The 18,198-nt window shown below is 37.8% G+C and overlaps 2 protein-coding genes across 3 annotated transcripts in view; one reads left to right on the top strand and one right to left on the bottom strand.

Annotated features, from left to right (window-relative positions):
• Window positions 1-1,008, bottom strand: part of MRE11 (MRE11 homolog, double strand break repair nuclease) — a 69,298-nt gene extending 68,290 nt beyond the window's left edge. For both annotated transcript variants that reach the window (XM_061202694.1, XM_061202695.1), the window contains exons 1-2: window positions 918-1,008; window positions 74-191 (exon numbers count right to left, since the gene is read on the bottom strand). In XM_061202694.1, the coding sequence (XP_061058677.1) occupies window positions 74-93 (20 nt within the window). In that variant the 5' untranslated portion in view covers window positions 94-191; window positions 918-1,008. The remainder of the gene's footprint in view (window positions 1-73; window positions 192-917) is intronic.
• A 139-nt stretch (window positions 1,009-1,147) lies between these two features.
• On the top strand, window positions 1,148-7,253 carry ANKRD49 (ankyrin repeat domain 49). The gene is made up of 3 exons (XM_061202693.1): window positions 1,148-1,201; window positions 3,698-4,052; window positions 5,765-7,253. The coding sequence occupies exons 2-3, from the start codon at window positions 3,795-3,797 to the stop codon at window positions 6,224-6,226; spliced, it is 720 nt and encodes a 239-aa protein (XP_061058676.1). The 5' UTR covers window positions 1,148-1,201; window positions 3,698-3,794; the 3' UTR covers window positions 6,227-7,253.
• Window positions 7,254-18,198: the final 10,945 nt, after the last annotated feature.

Raw genomic sequence — 18,198 nt, 5'->3', positions numbered from 1 at the left:
TTTATGGTGATCATAGTTGATAGACTGTAGAAACCCAAAGCAACAAAGAAGACTTCGGAAGACAGGTGCTTACAGAGCATCTGCAGGACTCATTTCTATGATCAGTCCAGCTCCTCCAGGACCAGTTCTCTCTCCAAGTACCCCTGGGTCCTGTGCTCAAACACGTCAGAAAACTCACTCGATTCCAAATTCTAAAACGAAATTATATTATTCAAAACACATTTTTAAAAAGCAGAATGGCAATTTTGTAAGTGTCTCATTTTCAATTAAGCACTATTATACTTTTATTTTCAGAGCTTAAAAAACAAAAAAACATATCTCCAGTGACACTCTAGTTTCACCATTATGATTAAGCTCCTCTCCTGTTTCCCTTTCCATGCCCCATGGGAAGCTAATGTTTGTTAAATGAATGGGCAAAAAGGGTCACACCCAGTAGTTCTGGTTTAGCGCACGAACTCTGGATGTGCAGAAATGTTTAAGTTGCATGCATGGGCTACTCTGGAGCATGAGGCGACCCCGTATTTCCTGCTTAAACACAAAAATTTTTTTTAAAGGCATGGTCTTGTTTTGAAAAGATAGGGGGTCCACGTTTAAAGCTAGTGTAAATAAGCAGAAACACGTGGTTCAAGAAAAATGGCCAGGATCTTTGGGGAGGAGCGGCTGCCACCGCGGAACGACCCCTCCCACGTCCGGATTCCTGGTTCGGTGGGGATGCTAAGCCCCAGCAGCCCCGCACCACCGGACCCTCAGAAACCAGAACGCGGAAACCTCCCAGGCTCCTCCCGAGCCTACTCGGCCCAGAGTCAATCCTCTCTGGGCTTCCGCCCGAGATCCTGCAGATACAGAAAGCGACTCCTAAACTACCCCACATCTGGACTCTCCAAAGCCCCACCCTGGGACCCGAGGCTGTCTTTTACCCGGGAAGAAGGACGGAGATTCCTGAGAAGAAAAGCAACAGCACCGCCTGAGACGCTGCTTGGCCATAAACCTGAATTAAGCGGGAGAGAAAAAGCACCTCCTTCTCTCGCGATACCTCTTTAATGACGTAGGCGCTTCAACTCCTCTCATTGGCTGCCGACTGCCGTGAGGTAGCAGGAAAAGTTGCAGCGAGGACCCGCCCCCATGCAGGAGCCAATCCTGAGTAGCCCGGGGGACGAACCCCGGAAGCGAGCTTCCCGGCGGCGATTTTCCACTCTCTAAGGTGGGTAGGTCTTTCTCGTCCGGGGCCACGCTTCCTGGTCGCCTGGCGCCACCTAAGAACTCCTGGGCCCGAAAGGGCGGGTCCCCTGTCGACCCCTGCCGAGCCCTGCGAATCGGGCCGCGTCGTGGGTCCTAAGAAGGGCTGGAGCGGCTTCTTCGCTCGTAGAAGTTCGGAAGGCCGCAGACGCGACTCCCGGGCCTGTGAAGTGACCAGCCGGTGCTGGAGGGCCGGGACTGGTGGTCTTCTCCCTCACCTCCACTCCCCAGAGATTGAGCATTCGGACTCCAGTTTACAAGCCTTTCCCTGCGTCCCCTTATTGTCTGCCTGGATCCCGGGTTCAGCACATCTGCATTGCTTTGTGCTGACAGCAGTAAAATAGAGTGCATTAAAAAACAATGTGAAACTTTTGAATTAGAAAATTGGGGCTTTTAGTTCCATTGAAAGTTGTTTTAATCTATCTGAACCTCAGCGCCTTCACCTGTAAAATGGGGTTTACGGCCCCACCTGTCACTGAGTTGTTAAGAGTTGACATAGTTTAGATCTCTTATGGAATGTGATCTTTAAAAAACATACCCTAGTTCTTCTTGGTGGAGTATCATCAAGTAGGTATCTTGATCGGCTCTTTAAGTCCTGAATCAGGGAGATGCACCCGGGGTTGACTTTTTAAATTAAATCCATTAAGAAATTTTTATATGTAATTTATTTTACCTGGAACAGTAAATTTAAATTATAAAAAGAGAGTTTTTATGAAAAGGAAAGGGGGAGGTACAAGATCTGTGCTATAATGTTACTGTGGTTGATACAAATGACAAGTGAACTATACAGTATTTACTGGTATTTATTTAATAAAGTGTTTAATGAGTAGATTTGTGATCACTTTTGTATTGCAAAGTTCAGAGAATAGTTTGAGAAAAGTGAAAATATTAGAACATAAAGCCTTTCTGATAGGGTCTCTCGATTGACTCTGTAAAGTTGGACAGTCTTTGGAAATCCTTTAGTACAATCCTTTCATTGTGCAACAAAGTAACAGGTCCAGAGAAGGTACTGGTCATGAGTGATAAATTTAAACTTGACTTTAATGTTCTTGGCAGTAGTAATAAAATCTAATGATGCATTAGGATTGTATCAATTAAAACTCGTGAAAATTAGGTAGAAAGAAATCAGTATCTTAGGGGTACACGACTAACTCTCAAATTTCTCAGAATCCATTCCAAGCAAAATCAAGTGATAGGGCTTTAATTCTGTTTAATTCTACAAATATTTCTTAATGTTTGCTGTATATAAGTGGGACATAAATGTAAGTTAAATATAGTCCCTATCTTTAAGCTTACAATCTTTTAAGAGACTAAAACAAGAACAAAATTAGTGGTGAAATAAAACAGTATGTAGCACACAAAAAAGTAGAAACTAGAGACAGATCTAATTTGGAGGCTCAAGAAAGGCTTAATGAAGGAGGCAACATCTGAGAAGAGTCATGAAAGACTGATAAGATTTCAACAAATATAGTTGGGAAGCTGAGAAATATTTTTTAAATATTTATTATTCTCATTTTGTTTAATTGGTTAAAGTTTAATATGCTGCATAACTCTTTAAGCTGATATTGGTTTATAAATTATTATGGCAACCTAGCAGAATAAATATCATTTCCTTCAGGAAGCCTCCTCTACTCCCTGAGGACTGGGTTAATTATGACCTTCCTGTATATTCATCATATCTAGATATGGTCTTATCATAGTACTTAAACACTGTCTTTGCGAATCTCCCTGACGAGACAGGAAGCTTCTTGAGGTTAAGACGTGGATCTTGTTCATTATTGAATCCCAGTACCCAGAGACTGGCACATACCAGGCGTTCTATTCATCTTTGTTGAATGAAGGAGTAAATGACAGCCAAAGTTCTGTTTCAAAACAAGAAGCCAACTAAGAACTATAGTTGTCTGTCAATGAATAGGGCTACTTTTTAAAGCAGTGAATTTTCCTAAGCCTGAAATTGTTAAAGTAGAAATAGGTTGATTATTACAGATGTCATGATAAAGATATCTGCATTGGTGAGAGATTGGGACACATGTCCTTTGGGGGCTCTTCCATCTCTAAGAATCTCTGAGTCTTAGAAGTAGTTTTTTTAGGAACTAAAAATTTTTGCTCCTGCTTTATAGCTTCTGTGTGTCTAGTCTATAAAAATCGTGAATGTGCTTATCTTTATTAGTTATAATTTCAAAGCTTCAAGCATTAATCACTGTTGGCATAATACAATATAGTATGTGAATCAATAGATTCAAAATAAATAGTTATAACCACTGACTTAGTAGAAAAAACAATATTAAAAATAAAGATAACTGAAATCTTTCAGTTCCAATATTTAATGAATGTGAAGGGTATTAATAAACACCAAAAAAGTTTAGACAGGGTTTATTTGTGTATATTTGCAAGACTTATCTATGCTATTGATAAAGCCTCAGTAACCATTTTGCTCCTAATTTTTGTGTTTGTGTTTCAGATCTTGATGAATAAACTAACGCAGACATAATTCATCTCTGGAAAGATTATTTATACTCTGGCATTTGAAATGCTTTGTATTTAGAATAGTAGTAAACATGGAAAAAGAGAAAGTAAATGATGATGGAAAACCAGACCCAGAGAACTCCTTGGACTTTTCTGAACACTTTAACCAACTTGAATTATTAGAAACACATGGACATCTTATTCCCACTGGCACCCAAAGTCTCTGGGTAGGGAATTCTGATGAAGATGAAGAGCAAGATGAAAAAACTGAAGAGTGGTATCAATTGCAAGAAAAAAAAATGGAAAAAGATCCAAGCAAATTGCTTCTTTGGGCTGCTGAAAAAAATCGGGTAAAAAAAAAAAAAAAGAACAGTTACAGAGGAAACCTTAATTTAGTAGGAAAAGTATTAGATTGGAAGCCAGAAGACCTGTCCTGAATCTCGCTTTGGTCTGTAACTTTGGGCAAATCCTACTGTTTCTGCACCCCTATTTTCTTATCTGTAAAAATGGCCACCATAACACCTGCCTCTTTCATACAGGGTTTTATACAGAGGCAATGTAGGTGAAAACACATAGTAAGCTACAAAGTGTCATATGGGTATTTTGGGGAGCTTTAAGAATAATTAACTATAAAGAGAGCAAGCAATCATCTGTATTTTTAAATCATTTATATTAAGTCATTAGGATCATCCTAAAGACAAGTATCATTTAGTAAAGAGAGGATGGGAATTAACATTTATTAAATACCATGTGCCTTACTACATTATTGATTTAATCCTCATATATCCCTATAAGATATGTCATATTCTTCCCTTTTACAGATTAAGAAGTTGAGATTCAGGAACATTAATTTGCCCAGGATTGTCCAAGTAGGATGACCCTGCTTAACAGCCAAAGTCTGTTCTTCCCACTTAGCCACTTGTATCTTGTTTTACTAAGTTCCCCCATGTCTGTGTTAATAAACTAATAACTTAAATGGTCTTACATTTTTGGATAACTTTTTTTTTTTTAAGATTTATTTATTTTATTGATTGATTGATTGCTATGTTGGATCTTCGTTTCTGTGCTAGGGCTTTCTCTGGTTGCGGCAAGCGGGGGCCACTCTTCATCGCGGTGCACGGGCCTCTCAGTATCACGGCCTCTCTTGTTGCGGAGCACAGGCTCCAGACGCGCAGGCTCAGTAGTTGTAACTCACGGGCCCAGTCGCTCCGCGGCATGTGGAATCCTCCCAGACCAGGGCTCGAACCCGTGTCCCCTGCATTAGCAGGCAGACTCTCAACCACTGCGCCACCAGGGAAGCCCTTGGATAACTTTTTAAGCCAAGAGCAGACTGCATCCCACCAGAGGTCCTCAGACCAAACTGAAAATCACTTCCTGAAAACATGTATCTGAGGTTGTTTTAGTTAGAAGGAATTGAGCTCCTTAATCTCGACTTCCTTGTTACCATTGTATTATACTGTTAAAAGAAGTTGTTTTTTTTTTAATTGGAGTGTAGTTGATTGACAATGTTGTGTTGGTTTCAGATGTACAGCAGAGTGATTCAGTTATACATATATTCATTCTTTTTTAGATTCTTTTCTCATTTAGATTATCACAGAATATTGAGTAGAGTTCCCTGTGCTATACAGTAGGTATTTTTTAAAGTTTTATACAGTATGTATATTGGTGTGATAATCCTACTACAGAAAGATCAGTTTGTTCCATTACTATGTTTTCTTCGCAGATGAAATATAAAATATTAATACAGTTCTAGCCTGTATTTTTCATCTAGGACTATAGCTTTTATACAATAAGCCTTCATTGGACCAGGAATAAATGTATGGTTTGGTATTCAGAGAATCATGTTCTTAGAATCAACAGTTTATGGTTAACACTGACTTGTTCATTGTTAAATCAGTTCCCCCCCAAAAAAAAAAAATCTTATTTTTTTATTTTACAGTCATCTGCTAACAAGGAAGTTTTTATTTAACTTAATTAAATCTAACACCACTAGACGGTTTAATTTTCTTTGCTTATTGTTTCATTTCGAGTTGGGTTTGTAAAAGATCTGTTTTCTTCTCAGCTGACCACAGTGCGAAGACTGCTTTCAGAAAAGGCCGCCCACGTGAACACTCGAGATGAAGATGGGTACACTCCGCTCCATCGAGCAGCCTACAGCGGACACTTAGACGTGGTCCGGGAGCTGATTGCACACAGGGCAGATGTTCGTGCGGTGACTGTGGATGGCTGGACACCCCTGCACAGTGCCTGTAAGTGGAATAACACCAGAGTGGCTTCTTTCTTACTGCAGCATGATGCAGATATCAACGCCCAAACAAAAGGCCTCTTGACCCCCTTACATCTTGCTGCTGGGAACAGAGACAGCAAAGATACCCTCGAACTCCTCCTGATGAACCGCTACATCAAAGCAGGTCTGAAAAACAACCTGGAGGAAACTGCATTTGACATCGCCAGGAGGACAAGCATCTATCACTACCTCTTTGAAATTGTGGAAGGCTGCACAAATTCTTCACCTCAGTCTTAATGGTTCTAATAATTTTCTTAAGTTTCTAAGTCCCAGTGCCTCCTTTAGTGTGAGATGTGAAATGTCCCCATCATACAAAGTTGACATCAAAAGTCTTACGACAGTAATTCAGTGGTACTCACGATAATATCCTTCCAAGTGAATTGCCTGACCTTGATGTCAAAATGTATTTGAAAGTTGATTGGATATATCTTTAATGATTTCCGTGGTGTTTGTGATTTTTATCAAATCATTTTAACTTACCTATACTGGAAAACTTGTCACAAGTTGTACAGAAAACTAATGATATTTTTGGTGCTGATCCAAGAGAAATGTATTTTTAAATATTCCCCCATCCTAGATCTTTGTGCAGTATTTAGTATATTAATGTGTATTTTTATAAGGTCAGGTAACTCAGAATTTCGTTTAAAAGTCTTAATATACTGGTGCAGTTCAGCTGTCTTCTCTGCATCACCATAGCCATTTGCTTTCATTGTAAGCCGTAAGAATGAACATATTAGTGTCTTGAATCTTCGTAAATTAAAAAAAAATCAAGACACCTAGATCTTTGTTTTCTAGAACCTAGGCCATTTTCAGGAAATAGCTAAGTGTTTAATCCACGAATTTTATATACTGCCCCCTCCTGCAATCCACACAATCCTGTGGACCATCCTACCTCACCCTGGTCAACCTGCATATTCCTTATGCTGCTGGTGAGTCAGCACGACCCTTCAGACACGCGCACAACTATACCTTGGTTCAGATCGTAACGTATCTGCTCTCCAGCTAGTTTTACCTCCCTGGTCCTGCTGAGCTGGGCACTGCTCATCTAGTCTCTCAAGTTCACAGGAAGTGTTCTTTTCCAGGGTCCTCATTTTATACAAGCCACACAAAGACAAAGTGACAGGGAAAAGGAATTCTAAGAATGAGGGGATGATGATTATATTGGGGTGAGAACACAAAGTGGCTCAGGCCTTTTTTAAAAGCCACATTGTGGATAGTGACAAAAGCATAAATATAAATAAAAGTTTTGAACAACCAGAAAAAAGCATGAATTCTTTTTTTACCTGTGTATCTTCCTTGGATCCATAACATATTTATTCATCCAGCATACATTTATTTATCAGGTACTCTCTCCATCTCTCAGGTAGCAGTTTCCTGTTGACTACATAACCCCTCTGTGACTAAAACAAAGGGGTTTTCTCTTAACTTCGTCACACCAGCACTGACACACTGGGCAAAGGGAACTAAGCCAATGGCCCTTTTCTTCGGTTATATTTTTTAAATGTCCACCAAGGTTTGTCTCTTTTGACTTAGCCTATGTGACCCAGTCACCTTAGACTAAGTAATAATGTTATTTAATCAGATATGTGTGGCAATTTTTAGGCTAGAACAAAATTGGATCATCTCAGAAAAGTTAAAGATAACATATGATCTGAATCTTTGTGACAAACAGTATCTTAAGACTTAGGAGTGCTTCAATTATTCTGTGACCTCTGGCTAGGAGATGCCTCCATTTTAGAGTATCAATATCAATATCTTCGATATCAGGGTTTTGGCAGAAAGTGAGAGGTTGCTTTCTGTTTAATCTGCCCTAATTTAGTGATACCAAATGACGAGGTACAGCTGGTAGACAGTGACAGTAGAATAAGACCCCAACTACCCCCTTAGACTGCTAAACGAGGCTGCCTAGTTATCTGAAAGTCACAGATCCCATGGCTTCTTTCTTACTTGGGAATGAGTTGCATCCATGATTTTATGTAAGTTTTCCCTTTGAGTATGGCTCCAAAGGAGCTGCTTTGTTTCTAAGAAGCTGAGATGTGACTTCTCCCTTTTTTTCAGGCTTCAACACTCAGCCAGTGCTAGGGAGCAAATTCTCCATATTAGAGAAATCCCTTCCATCCCTGAGGGCAGAATTTGTATTGTTTGCTTCCTTTATACTTTCCTTAGTGTTTTTTTAAATTTCATTTTTTAATTATTATTTTCTTTTTTAATTGAAGTGTAGTTGACATACAATTTTATATGTTTCAGGTGTATGACAAAGCGATTTGATACTCTTCTTAGTATTTAGTAGACTCCTCTGTCCACAGAAGACATGCACTAATCATGCTTTTGACTACTCAGTGGACCCTTGAACAACGCTGGTTTGAACTGCGTGGGTACACTTAAAGGCAGTACTACACAACCCATGCAGTTGGTTCCACAAATGCAGAACCGCAGATATGGGGGCAGATGATAAAGTTTGGTTTTTGATTGCGCAGAGGGTCAGCATCCCTAACCTTTGTTTTTAAGGGTCAACGGTATTACCTGTGCTTTCCAGTTTTCTTTAAGAAGGCTGAATAGCTACATGTGCAAACAAAATTTTCTCTAGTCTTGAGTTTATCCAAAGACTTTTTAAAAAAATAAAATCCATGTTTTTCATAACTAAAGTTTAATTGTGATTAACTTATATGCTTGAGGAAGAGGTGACTTTTTGTCATTGTTCAAGGGACACATCATAATCCATAGGCCCACAGTGAAGTTAGCTGGCTTTGCTTTTATAAATCTTAAATATGCTTCTCCAGGGAGCTTTCTGGCTCACAACCTAACACATTGATGGGACTTCTTAGCGTTTTTATACTATAGATGTGACAGCATCCATTTATTTCTATTCATTGGCATCTATTATTACATCCACCACTATGCTAGAAAATCATGACCAAAAGAGGCCCAGAGAAGTAACACTTGCTCTGAGACTTATGTCCCAAACCAAAATGAAACCTCTGTATCAATTCTCCGTTCCTGATGAATACATATGCCATCTTCACCCTACCTAAAATGGCTCTAGGAATTTATGAGCTGCTTTGGCTCTGAAAGGTACCAGCCATGATGGCATCATTGATGGCTTTACTGTAATTAGTTACCATGGGATGCTCTAGTCCCTCCGTAGGATTACCAGATGACCACTCAACTTGTGCAATATGAAGGGCATTCTCTAAAGGGAATTTAAAATCTATGTTTGCTAAGTTCCAAAGGCAGTAAACTAAGAAAGATTGAATTAGCCTATTAATGTTCTAAATTCCTGAAAATTTCCCTTTGAAATCCTACAATTTCACTTCTGGGAACCTAAGTGGAAATTATCTAAATCAGTGCTATCGCGTAGAAACATAATGTGAGCCACATATGTAATGTTAAGTTTTTTTCTAGTAGCCACATTAAAATGAAAACAGATGAAATTAATTTTTAATAATACATATTATTTAATACATCCAAAATATTCCAACATGACATAAATATTTTAAAAATTGAGAGATTTTACCTTTTTTTGTAGTAAGTCTTCAAAATCATGTGTATTTTACAGCACATCTCAATTCAGACTAGTTCCATTTGACTAGTGGCTACTCTGTTGAACAGTGCAGGTCCAGAGGCCTGAAATATTCCCTGGAGACAAACCAGAATGGTTAAGAGGAGGAGCAGGGAACTTTGAGGCAGATAAATCTGGGTGCAAATCATGATTGCCACCTATGTGTGCCTTTTGGTAAATAACTTCAGTTTTCTCACATGTAAGATGGAGATAGTATGTATCTTCTTACAATTTTGTAAGGAATAAATGAGATGTAATGTGGATAGGCTACCTATCCACATTACATCTCAGGTACTCAAAGAATTCAGGTACTCAAAAAATGCTATTGAGTGGTTCCTTTCTCCAGCATTTCAAGCAGAAATGCCCTTCCTATTTTAGGTATTTGGATCCTTGAAGATCCCAAAGCTCTCCCTTTATATTCCTATAGTCCTCTCTCATGACTTTTTAGTAAAATATGCAGCAGGGAGCTTCTTTCAAGAATCCAAACACTTCCACTCCTAGAAAAAATGCCTACCCCATCTTCAAAGGCCTTGTGAGGTGTCAAAGGTCTCCAACAGAAGAAAAATTCAAGGAATAAGCAAAATAAAGCAAAAGAATTTCAGCAGATAATTACAAGGACTTGAAGGAAATGAGATTCTGACAGAAAATGTATTTCCATTGTGAACCCAGGGCCTTGAAACTCAATGTTTTACTATTCAATCTGTGTGCGGCTTCTTGGTACTTATCAAATGAGTGGCTCTTTAAATTCATGCCTAATTTTTTTCCCTTTTCAGGATGGGTTTTGTAATGCTGAGCAAATGGAACAAAAATATAAAAACACTCATATTTGGTTTATCACTATAATTATTCAATGGAAACTCAGGAACATCTAATAGTGGTCACCGTGAATTTAATGACATGGCCCCATCTGCCAGTGGATCTCAGAGTTGCAGAAATTTGTAGGCCAGAAAATGTGCTTAATGAAAGAAATAGCTTATAAAATCTAAAAGCAAACTACTACCTAATTTGTTTTGTCCCTTCCCTTTCTATTATAATATATTCAACATTTCATCTCTGCTAGACAGTACTTGAAAATTAGGAAAACATCATTGGAGAATTAATGTGAGTTCATAAGATGCACTGTCTCCTGTGTAGTCATTGGAGTTCCTTTTCCAGACACAGCTGCTTAAACAAGGCAATTCTTAGCAATAAAAAAAAAAAAAAAAGGTGAGCCTGCCATTATTAAAAAATCAGGTGTCTATCAGGTTTTTCTAAACCCAAATATAGTAACTCATCAAGAAAATATATCCCAATTAAAGGAACCAAATCTAGGAGCAAGAAATAGCTCTGCTGTAAAAATATTAAGATTTAATATATGAATCAGATCCTTCATGACACGTACTAGAAAAAGCACTCGAGTTCAGATTTGCTTCCATGTGCTTTTGTATATTTCTTATTTGAAGATATGCAAAGCTTTCAAGAAGAATCAAAAAGAAGAAAAGGGTATTAGGATCCTTTCATCCATTCTTTTGATTTCAGTCTGCACCCTTGGACAATGAGGTGGTTCTGGAGTCCATCTAGAAAAGTAATTGTGTGTCACGGTTCCTCACTCTATTGACATTGGGGCCAGATAATTCTGTGTTTTGGGGGGCATCCTGTGTATTATCCGGTGTTTAGCAGCATTCTTGGCTCTACTCACTAGATGACAGCAGCACCTCCCCCTCCCTCTCCCCCTCCCCCCTTCCCAGTTGTGACCATCGAAAATGTCTCCAGACATTGCCAAGTGTTTCCTGCTGTATGTCATCAGAAGTCTCTAAGGCAGGAGATTTCAGAATTTGGCTAGTCACAGAGCTGATTTATTAGCATGCAGGTAAATTTTATTCATATTGTGTGTTTTCCTTAGATTTTGTTTAGGCATTCCAAATATTCATCAGTGTACATTCAAAAATTAGATAATCGTTGATTCTATTTGAAATGTTTAGTATTTTGTTAATGAGATCTTTCAAACACTTTCAAAAATTGGGCTAAAACATACAATTAGAAAAAGAGAACTCTTTCATACTGAGTTTCATGTGTCAGAAAAACTCACTCCTGTTCCCAGATTTGGCCTCTAGGAAATTTATCCCTTAAGTGAGATGAGAAATTCTAGAGAATTTAGAGAAATTCTAACTTCTGGGTATTAAGGGAGATCATAAACAAAGCCTGATTTTTAGTAGGTTGCACCATTATAAATGTAAAATTTTTATTGCATCCTTGGGTAAAATGCAATGAAATTGATGCACAATCTTTTCCCATCTAAAAGAAATTGTGTTAAGAGAAGCCAACCTCCTCTGTAGAGAAGAGGGAAATCAGGAGGGAGCTGGCAACTTCCAAGTGTCAATAACTGTGGAAATAGAAGACAATCTCTTAATATCATTACCAATCTAGAACTCTTTTAGTTTGTTATTAAATATAAAAATCATGCAGTATAATTTATTTTGGCAATTGTTGGAGGAGGTCATAGAGAGGATGTGGACCCAGGCAATGAAGGCTCCTCACCCCCTCTCTTGTCCTTGGAATGTATGTTCTTCCTACTGTTCCCACCATGGGAGCCCTTTCAAGGACGTGACCTTGAGAGAGCAATGTGTTGTTGAGACCATCTGGACTGAATACATGACTGAACCCAGTTAAGGCCTCTATGTAAATTTTTAAGATTCTGGCAGGCAGGTATGGAGATCTACTCATCTTGCAACCTCTGTAGACAAGCTTCCTATATAAGTTCCCTTGCTTATTAAACCTGCCACCTGTTGAGCTGGAGCTGTCTGCCTCTTTCTTTGGTCTCTCCTCATCCTCCATGCGTGGCGACCAATCTTAGATTTCACCCAGGAAACTCGTGAGATCGCGAACCAACAGAGATGACTTTCACTTTAAAAGTGAATCCCAAGGTAAAATATATCAAAGTCATAATGTAAAAAAAAAAAAAAAATTCTATATCTGTTTATCAGCCTTCCCCAGTCATTTTTTATGTAATGCACAAATGGAATAGTCTCATCTGATCTTCTTTATGAAAGTTTTTATATATCCAAAATGTGCTACCCTGAACCACTGTGATAATAGCTAACACCTGTTTATTGGGTGCCAGCTGTGCTGTAGATGCTCACATACATTATCTCATGTGAGCTTCACAGTAACCCTATGAGATAAGATGTCATTGTATAAACAGGAAAGTGGGCTTATGGAGGTTAATTGTCATGCAGTCAGTGAGAGTGGGAGATAACTTTCAAACCTGTCTTTATGATTCCACCGCCTTTGATCCGATATCTATTTGTAAAGTTGATTAAAGAAGACATTGCTTGGTGCACATTTAGTTTATTTTCTTTGAACTGTTTCCAGAAAGCTTTGTTCAAATGTTATAGATTTTCACCTATGAATGTTAATATCTAGGTAACACCAGTTAGGCTATCAAATAATCACAACAACAAAAAATCCATTTTCTTTAATATTATTTTTATGTAGTTTATTTATTGTAGTGTTTGAGGACACAGAAATCACTGTTATTAGGAGGAAGTTGCATTTTGTGGCATGAAAACATAAATAGGCAAAAATTCCATTAGTTGAAAATCATAAGAGCCAAAGCTTGATAGGTGGCAGGTATATGTGCTGTGGAAACGAGCAAACAGCCAAAGCAATTAAAAAAAAAATTGGGGGGATTTATACAACCTAATTTCAAAATTATAAAAAGCAGGGACATCCCTGGCAGTCCAGTGGTTAAGACTCTGAGCTTCCACTGCAGGGGACACCCGTTTGTTCCCTGGTTGGGGAACTAAGATCCCTCATGCCGCGCAGCACGGCCAAAAAAAAAAAAGTTATGAAAGAGCAGTATCAAGACAGTATGGTATTGGTGGATAGAAATATAGAACAATAGAACAGAGTCTAGAAATAGATCCAGATATACACTAGTCACTTGATTTTTGACAAAGATTCTGAGGAATGCAATGGGAAGTTCTCTTAAAGAATTAGTGCTGGAAAAACTGAATAGCCATTTGGGCAAAAAATTAACTAATTTATATACCTCAGAGCAGTGGTTGCCTGGTGAGAGACAAAAGTTTGATTGCAAAGGGTCAGGAAGAGTCTCTTGAAAGTGGTGGAAATGTTCTGTATCTTGATTGTAGTGGTGGTTTTGCAGGTATATAAAGCTGTCCAAAGTTGTTGAATTCTATACTTTAAATGGAATGCAGGTTTTTTTAAATTAATTTTTTGGGGGGCTGCATTGGGTCTTCACTGCTGCAAGCAGGGACTACTCTTTGTTGCGGTGCGTGGGCTTCTCACTGCGGTGGCTTCTCTTGCTGCAGAGCACCGGCTCTAGGAGCGCGGGCTTCAGTAGTTGTGGCACACGGGCTCAGTAGTTGTGGCTCAAGGGCTCTGGAGTGCAGGCTCAGTAGTTGTGGCGCACTGGCTTAGTTGCTCTGCGGCATGTGGGATCTTCCCGGACCAGGGCTTGAACCCATGTCCCCTGCACTGGCAGGCGGATTCTTGACCACTGCACCACCAGGGAAGTCACTGGAATGCAGTTTTTAGGCATAAGTTATACTTAAGGTTGATTTTTAAAAGTAGTCACCCAGAGATGACTAATTTCATCCTTTTGTTATTTTCACTAGCAAGGAGGAATATATGAGGACCTCCTCCCCAAATTCTAGGGGTATATCTTCCTGGGGGCCTGTAGAGTCTTATGAGTTGTCCAAAAAATATACATTTCACTGATTCACTGGAATTTTAAAAATTCTAAGCAAAAAGCCCTTTGTAATTGCAAGGAGAAGTTTCTCCATTAAATGATACAGTAGTAAACAAAATATTTGCCCTAAAATAATTAGTCTATTTGACAGCATTCAACAAATTTGAGAAGATGGTTTACTTAGAATAAGAAGGATTCTGTTGGCTTTTAAAATAATTTAGATGAGGACTGTTAGAATCTAGAATAGCATACCAAAGTGGTTATAGTATCTACTTCTCTGAAGAATAAACAATAACATTAAATATCCCATTGTTTATTTAATTGCCTTATTAGTAAGCAGAAGAAAGATTGAGATGACTTCTGGAGACGTGTTTGATATCTCTAGAATTAAATACAGAATGTAAAATTTGTCCACTCCGATTTTTACTGATATACCATTAAGTAACACAAAGTAATATATAAACTTTGGCAATATATTAAGTTTTATTTCTTTGATAAATACTTCATGTTTTTACATTAAAAATAATTGTTAACTTATTACCAGAAAAATTTAGTCTTGGGTTTTGCCTCCATCTAGTGGATATTTTGGTCTTTTTCATTTAACTAAAATGAAAAAGGATAAGCCACTATGTTTTTGTTGTTCATTTTTAGTTTTTTGGAATAAAAAAAATAAAAAAAGTGGTAACCACAATTCATGGATAAAACAGTACATTTTATACTTTCTTTTATCAATATTTACTCCCAAGAAGATTTGAGATGGTGTATAATTAGTGGCATGCATGAACTAATTGGAAATAGAAAACCAAAAGCCATTTAGGAGAAAGAAGGAAATATACCACCTAAGTTAAGAGAGTTACCACAATTAACAATTAAATTATCTCCAAGGTTTGTGGTATTGGAGATAAAAGAAAAACAATAATTGCATGATTCTTTATTATTTGATCAAACTAAACCACATTGGGTTTTTCTGAGTAAAAATATTTTCAAACTAATTTTTTCCTAACTAAAATATGCTTAATTTTTGTATAATTTTGTAGAGGTATAGCAAACCTCTACAAAAGTGCATAAATCAATTAATTCTGCAGAGTGAACACATCCATTTTTTTTTTAAACATCTTTATTGGAGTATAATTGCTTTATAACGGTGTGTTAGTTTCTGCTGTATAACCAAGTAAATCAGCTATACATAAACATATATCCCCGTATCTCCTCCCTCTTCATCTCCCTCCCACCCTCTCTATCCCACGCCTCTAGGTGGACACAAAGCACCGAGCTGATCTCCCTGTGCTATGTGGCTGCTTCCCACTAGCTATCTATTTTACATTTGGTAGTGTATATATGTCCATGTCACTCTCTCACTTCATCCTAGCTTACCCTTCCCCCGCCCCATATCCTCAAGTCCATTCTCTACGTCTGTGTCTTTATTCCTGTCCTGACCCTAGGTTCTTCAGAACCTTTTTTTTTTTTTTCATATATATGTGTTAGCATGCGGTATTTGTTTTTCTCTTTCTGACTTACTTCACTCTGTATGACAGTCTCTATGTCCATCCACCTCACTACAAATAACTCAATTTCATTTCTTTTTATGGCTGAGTAATATTCTGTTGTAGATATGTGCCACATCTTCTTTATCCATTCATCTGTCAATGGACACTTAGGTTGCTTCCATGTCCTGGCTATTGTAAATAGAGCTGCAATGAACATTGTGGTACATGACTCATTTTGAATTACGGTTTTCTCAGGGTATATGCCCAGTAGTGGGATTGCTGGGTCGTATGGTAGTTCTATTTCTAGTTTTTTAAGGAACCTACATACTATTCTCCATAGTGGCTGTATCAATTTATCCCACCAAGAGTGCAAAGGGTTCCCTTTTCTCCACACCCTCTCCAGCATTTATTGTTTGTAGATATTTTGATGATGGCCATTCTGACGGTTGTGAGGTGATACCTCATTGTAGTTTTGATTTGCATTTCTCTAATGATTAACAATGTTGAGCATTCTTTCATGTGTCTGTTGGCAATTTGTATATCTTCTTTGGAGAAATGTTTATTTAGATCTTCTGCACATTTTTGGATTGGGTTTTTTGTTTTTTTGATATTGAGCTGCATGAGCTGCTTGTAAATCTTGGAGATTAATCCTTTGTCAGCTGCTTCATTTGCAACTATTTTCTCTCATTCTGAGGGTTGTCTTTTGGTCTTGTTTATGGTTTCCTTTGCTGTGCAAAAGCTTTTAGGTTTCACTAGGTCCCATTTGTTTATTTTTGTTTTTATTTCCATTTCTCTAGAAGGTGGGTTAAAAAGGATCTTGCTGTGATGTATGTCATAGAGTGTTCTTCCTATGTTTTCCTCTAAGAGTTTTATAGTGTCTGGCCTTACATTTAGGTCTTTAATCCATTTTGAGTTTATTTTTGTGTATGGTGTTAGGGAGTGTTCTAATTTCATTCTTTTACATGTAGCTGTCCAGTTTTCCCAGCACCACTTATTGAAAATGCTGTCTTTTCTCCAGTGTATGTTCTTGCCTCCTTTATCAAAGATAAGGTGACCATATGCGTGTGGGTTTATCTCTGGGCTTTCTATCCTGTTCCATTGATCTATATTTCTGTTTTTGTGCCAGTACCATACTGTCTTGATTACTGTAGCTTTGTAGTATAGTCTGAAGTCAGGGAGCCTGATTCCTCCAGCTCCGTTTTTCTTTCTCAAGATTGCTTTGGCTATGCGGGGTCTTTTGTGTTTTCATACAAATTGTGAAATTTTTTGTTCTAGTTCTGTGAAAAACGCCAATGGTAGTTTGATAGGGATTGCATTGAATCTGTAGATTGCTTTGGGTAATTTAGTCATTTTCACAATGTTGATTCTTCCAATCCAAGAACATGGTATATCTCTCCATCTGTTTGTATCATCTTTAATTTCTTTCATCAGTGTCTTATAATTTTCTGCATACAGGTCTTTTGTCTCCTTAGGTAGGTTTATTCCTAGGTATTTTATTCTTTTTGTTGCAATGGTAAATGGGAGTTTCCTTAATTTCTCTTTCAGATTTTTCATCATTAGTGTATAGGAATGCAAGGGATTTCTGTGCATTAATTTTATATCCTGCTACTTTACCAAATTCATTGATTAGCTCTAGTAGTTTTCTGGTAGCATCTTTGGGATTCTCTGTGTATAATATCATGTCATCTGCAAACAGTGACAGTTTTACTTCTTTTCCAATTTGGATTCCTTTTATTTCTTTTTCTTCTCTGATTGCTGTGGCTAAAAATTCCAAAACTATGTTGAATAATAGTGGTGAGAGTGGGCAACCTTGTCTTGTTCCTGATCTTAGTGGAAATGGTTTCAGTTTTTCACCATTGAGAACGATGTTGGCTGTGGGTTTGTCATATATGGCCTTTATTATGTTGAGGTAAGTTCCCTCTATGCCTACTTTCTGGTGGGTTTTTATCATAAATGAGAGTTGAATTTTGTCAAAAGCTTTTTCTGCATCTATTGAGATGATCATATGGTTTTTCTCCTTCAGTTTGTTAATATGGTTTATCACATTGATTGATTTGCATATATTGAAGAATCCTTGCATTCCTGGGATAAACCCCACTTGATCATGGTGTATGATCCTTTTAATGTGCTGCAAGATTCTGTTTGCTAGTATTTTGTTGAGGATTTTTGCAGCTAAGTTCATCAGTGATATTGGTCTGCAGTTTTCTTGGTCTGTAGAAACCAAAATGCAATTTGTAGACCATTAAAAGTGTAACAACTTAAGTATAAGAGAAAAGAGAGAAAAGTACAAGCAAATCATGTTATAATAAAATAGGGGACACAGATAAAAATCTACCATTATAGAAAGAGTGCCTATGTAAACAAAAGCAGGAAAAAAGTACAGAACACAAATGTACACATCCTTAACAAGCATTACCCTTAATGTGTAAATACTTGAAACATTCTAATTAAAATCTAATCATTAATTTACATT

This window comes from Eubalaena glacialis, chromosome 10 (assembly GCF_028564815.1).
Source record: "Eubalaena glacialis isolate mEubGla1 chromosome 10, mEubGla1.1.hap2.+ XY, whole genome shotgun sequence".
Taxonomy (NCBI): domain Eukaryota; kingdom Metazoa; phylum Chordata; class Mammalia; order Artiodactyla; family Balaenidae; genus Eubalaena; species Eubalaena glacialis.
This window is presented reverse-complemented; position numbering and strand designations above follow the sequence as displayed.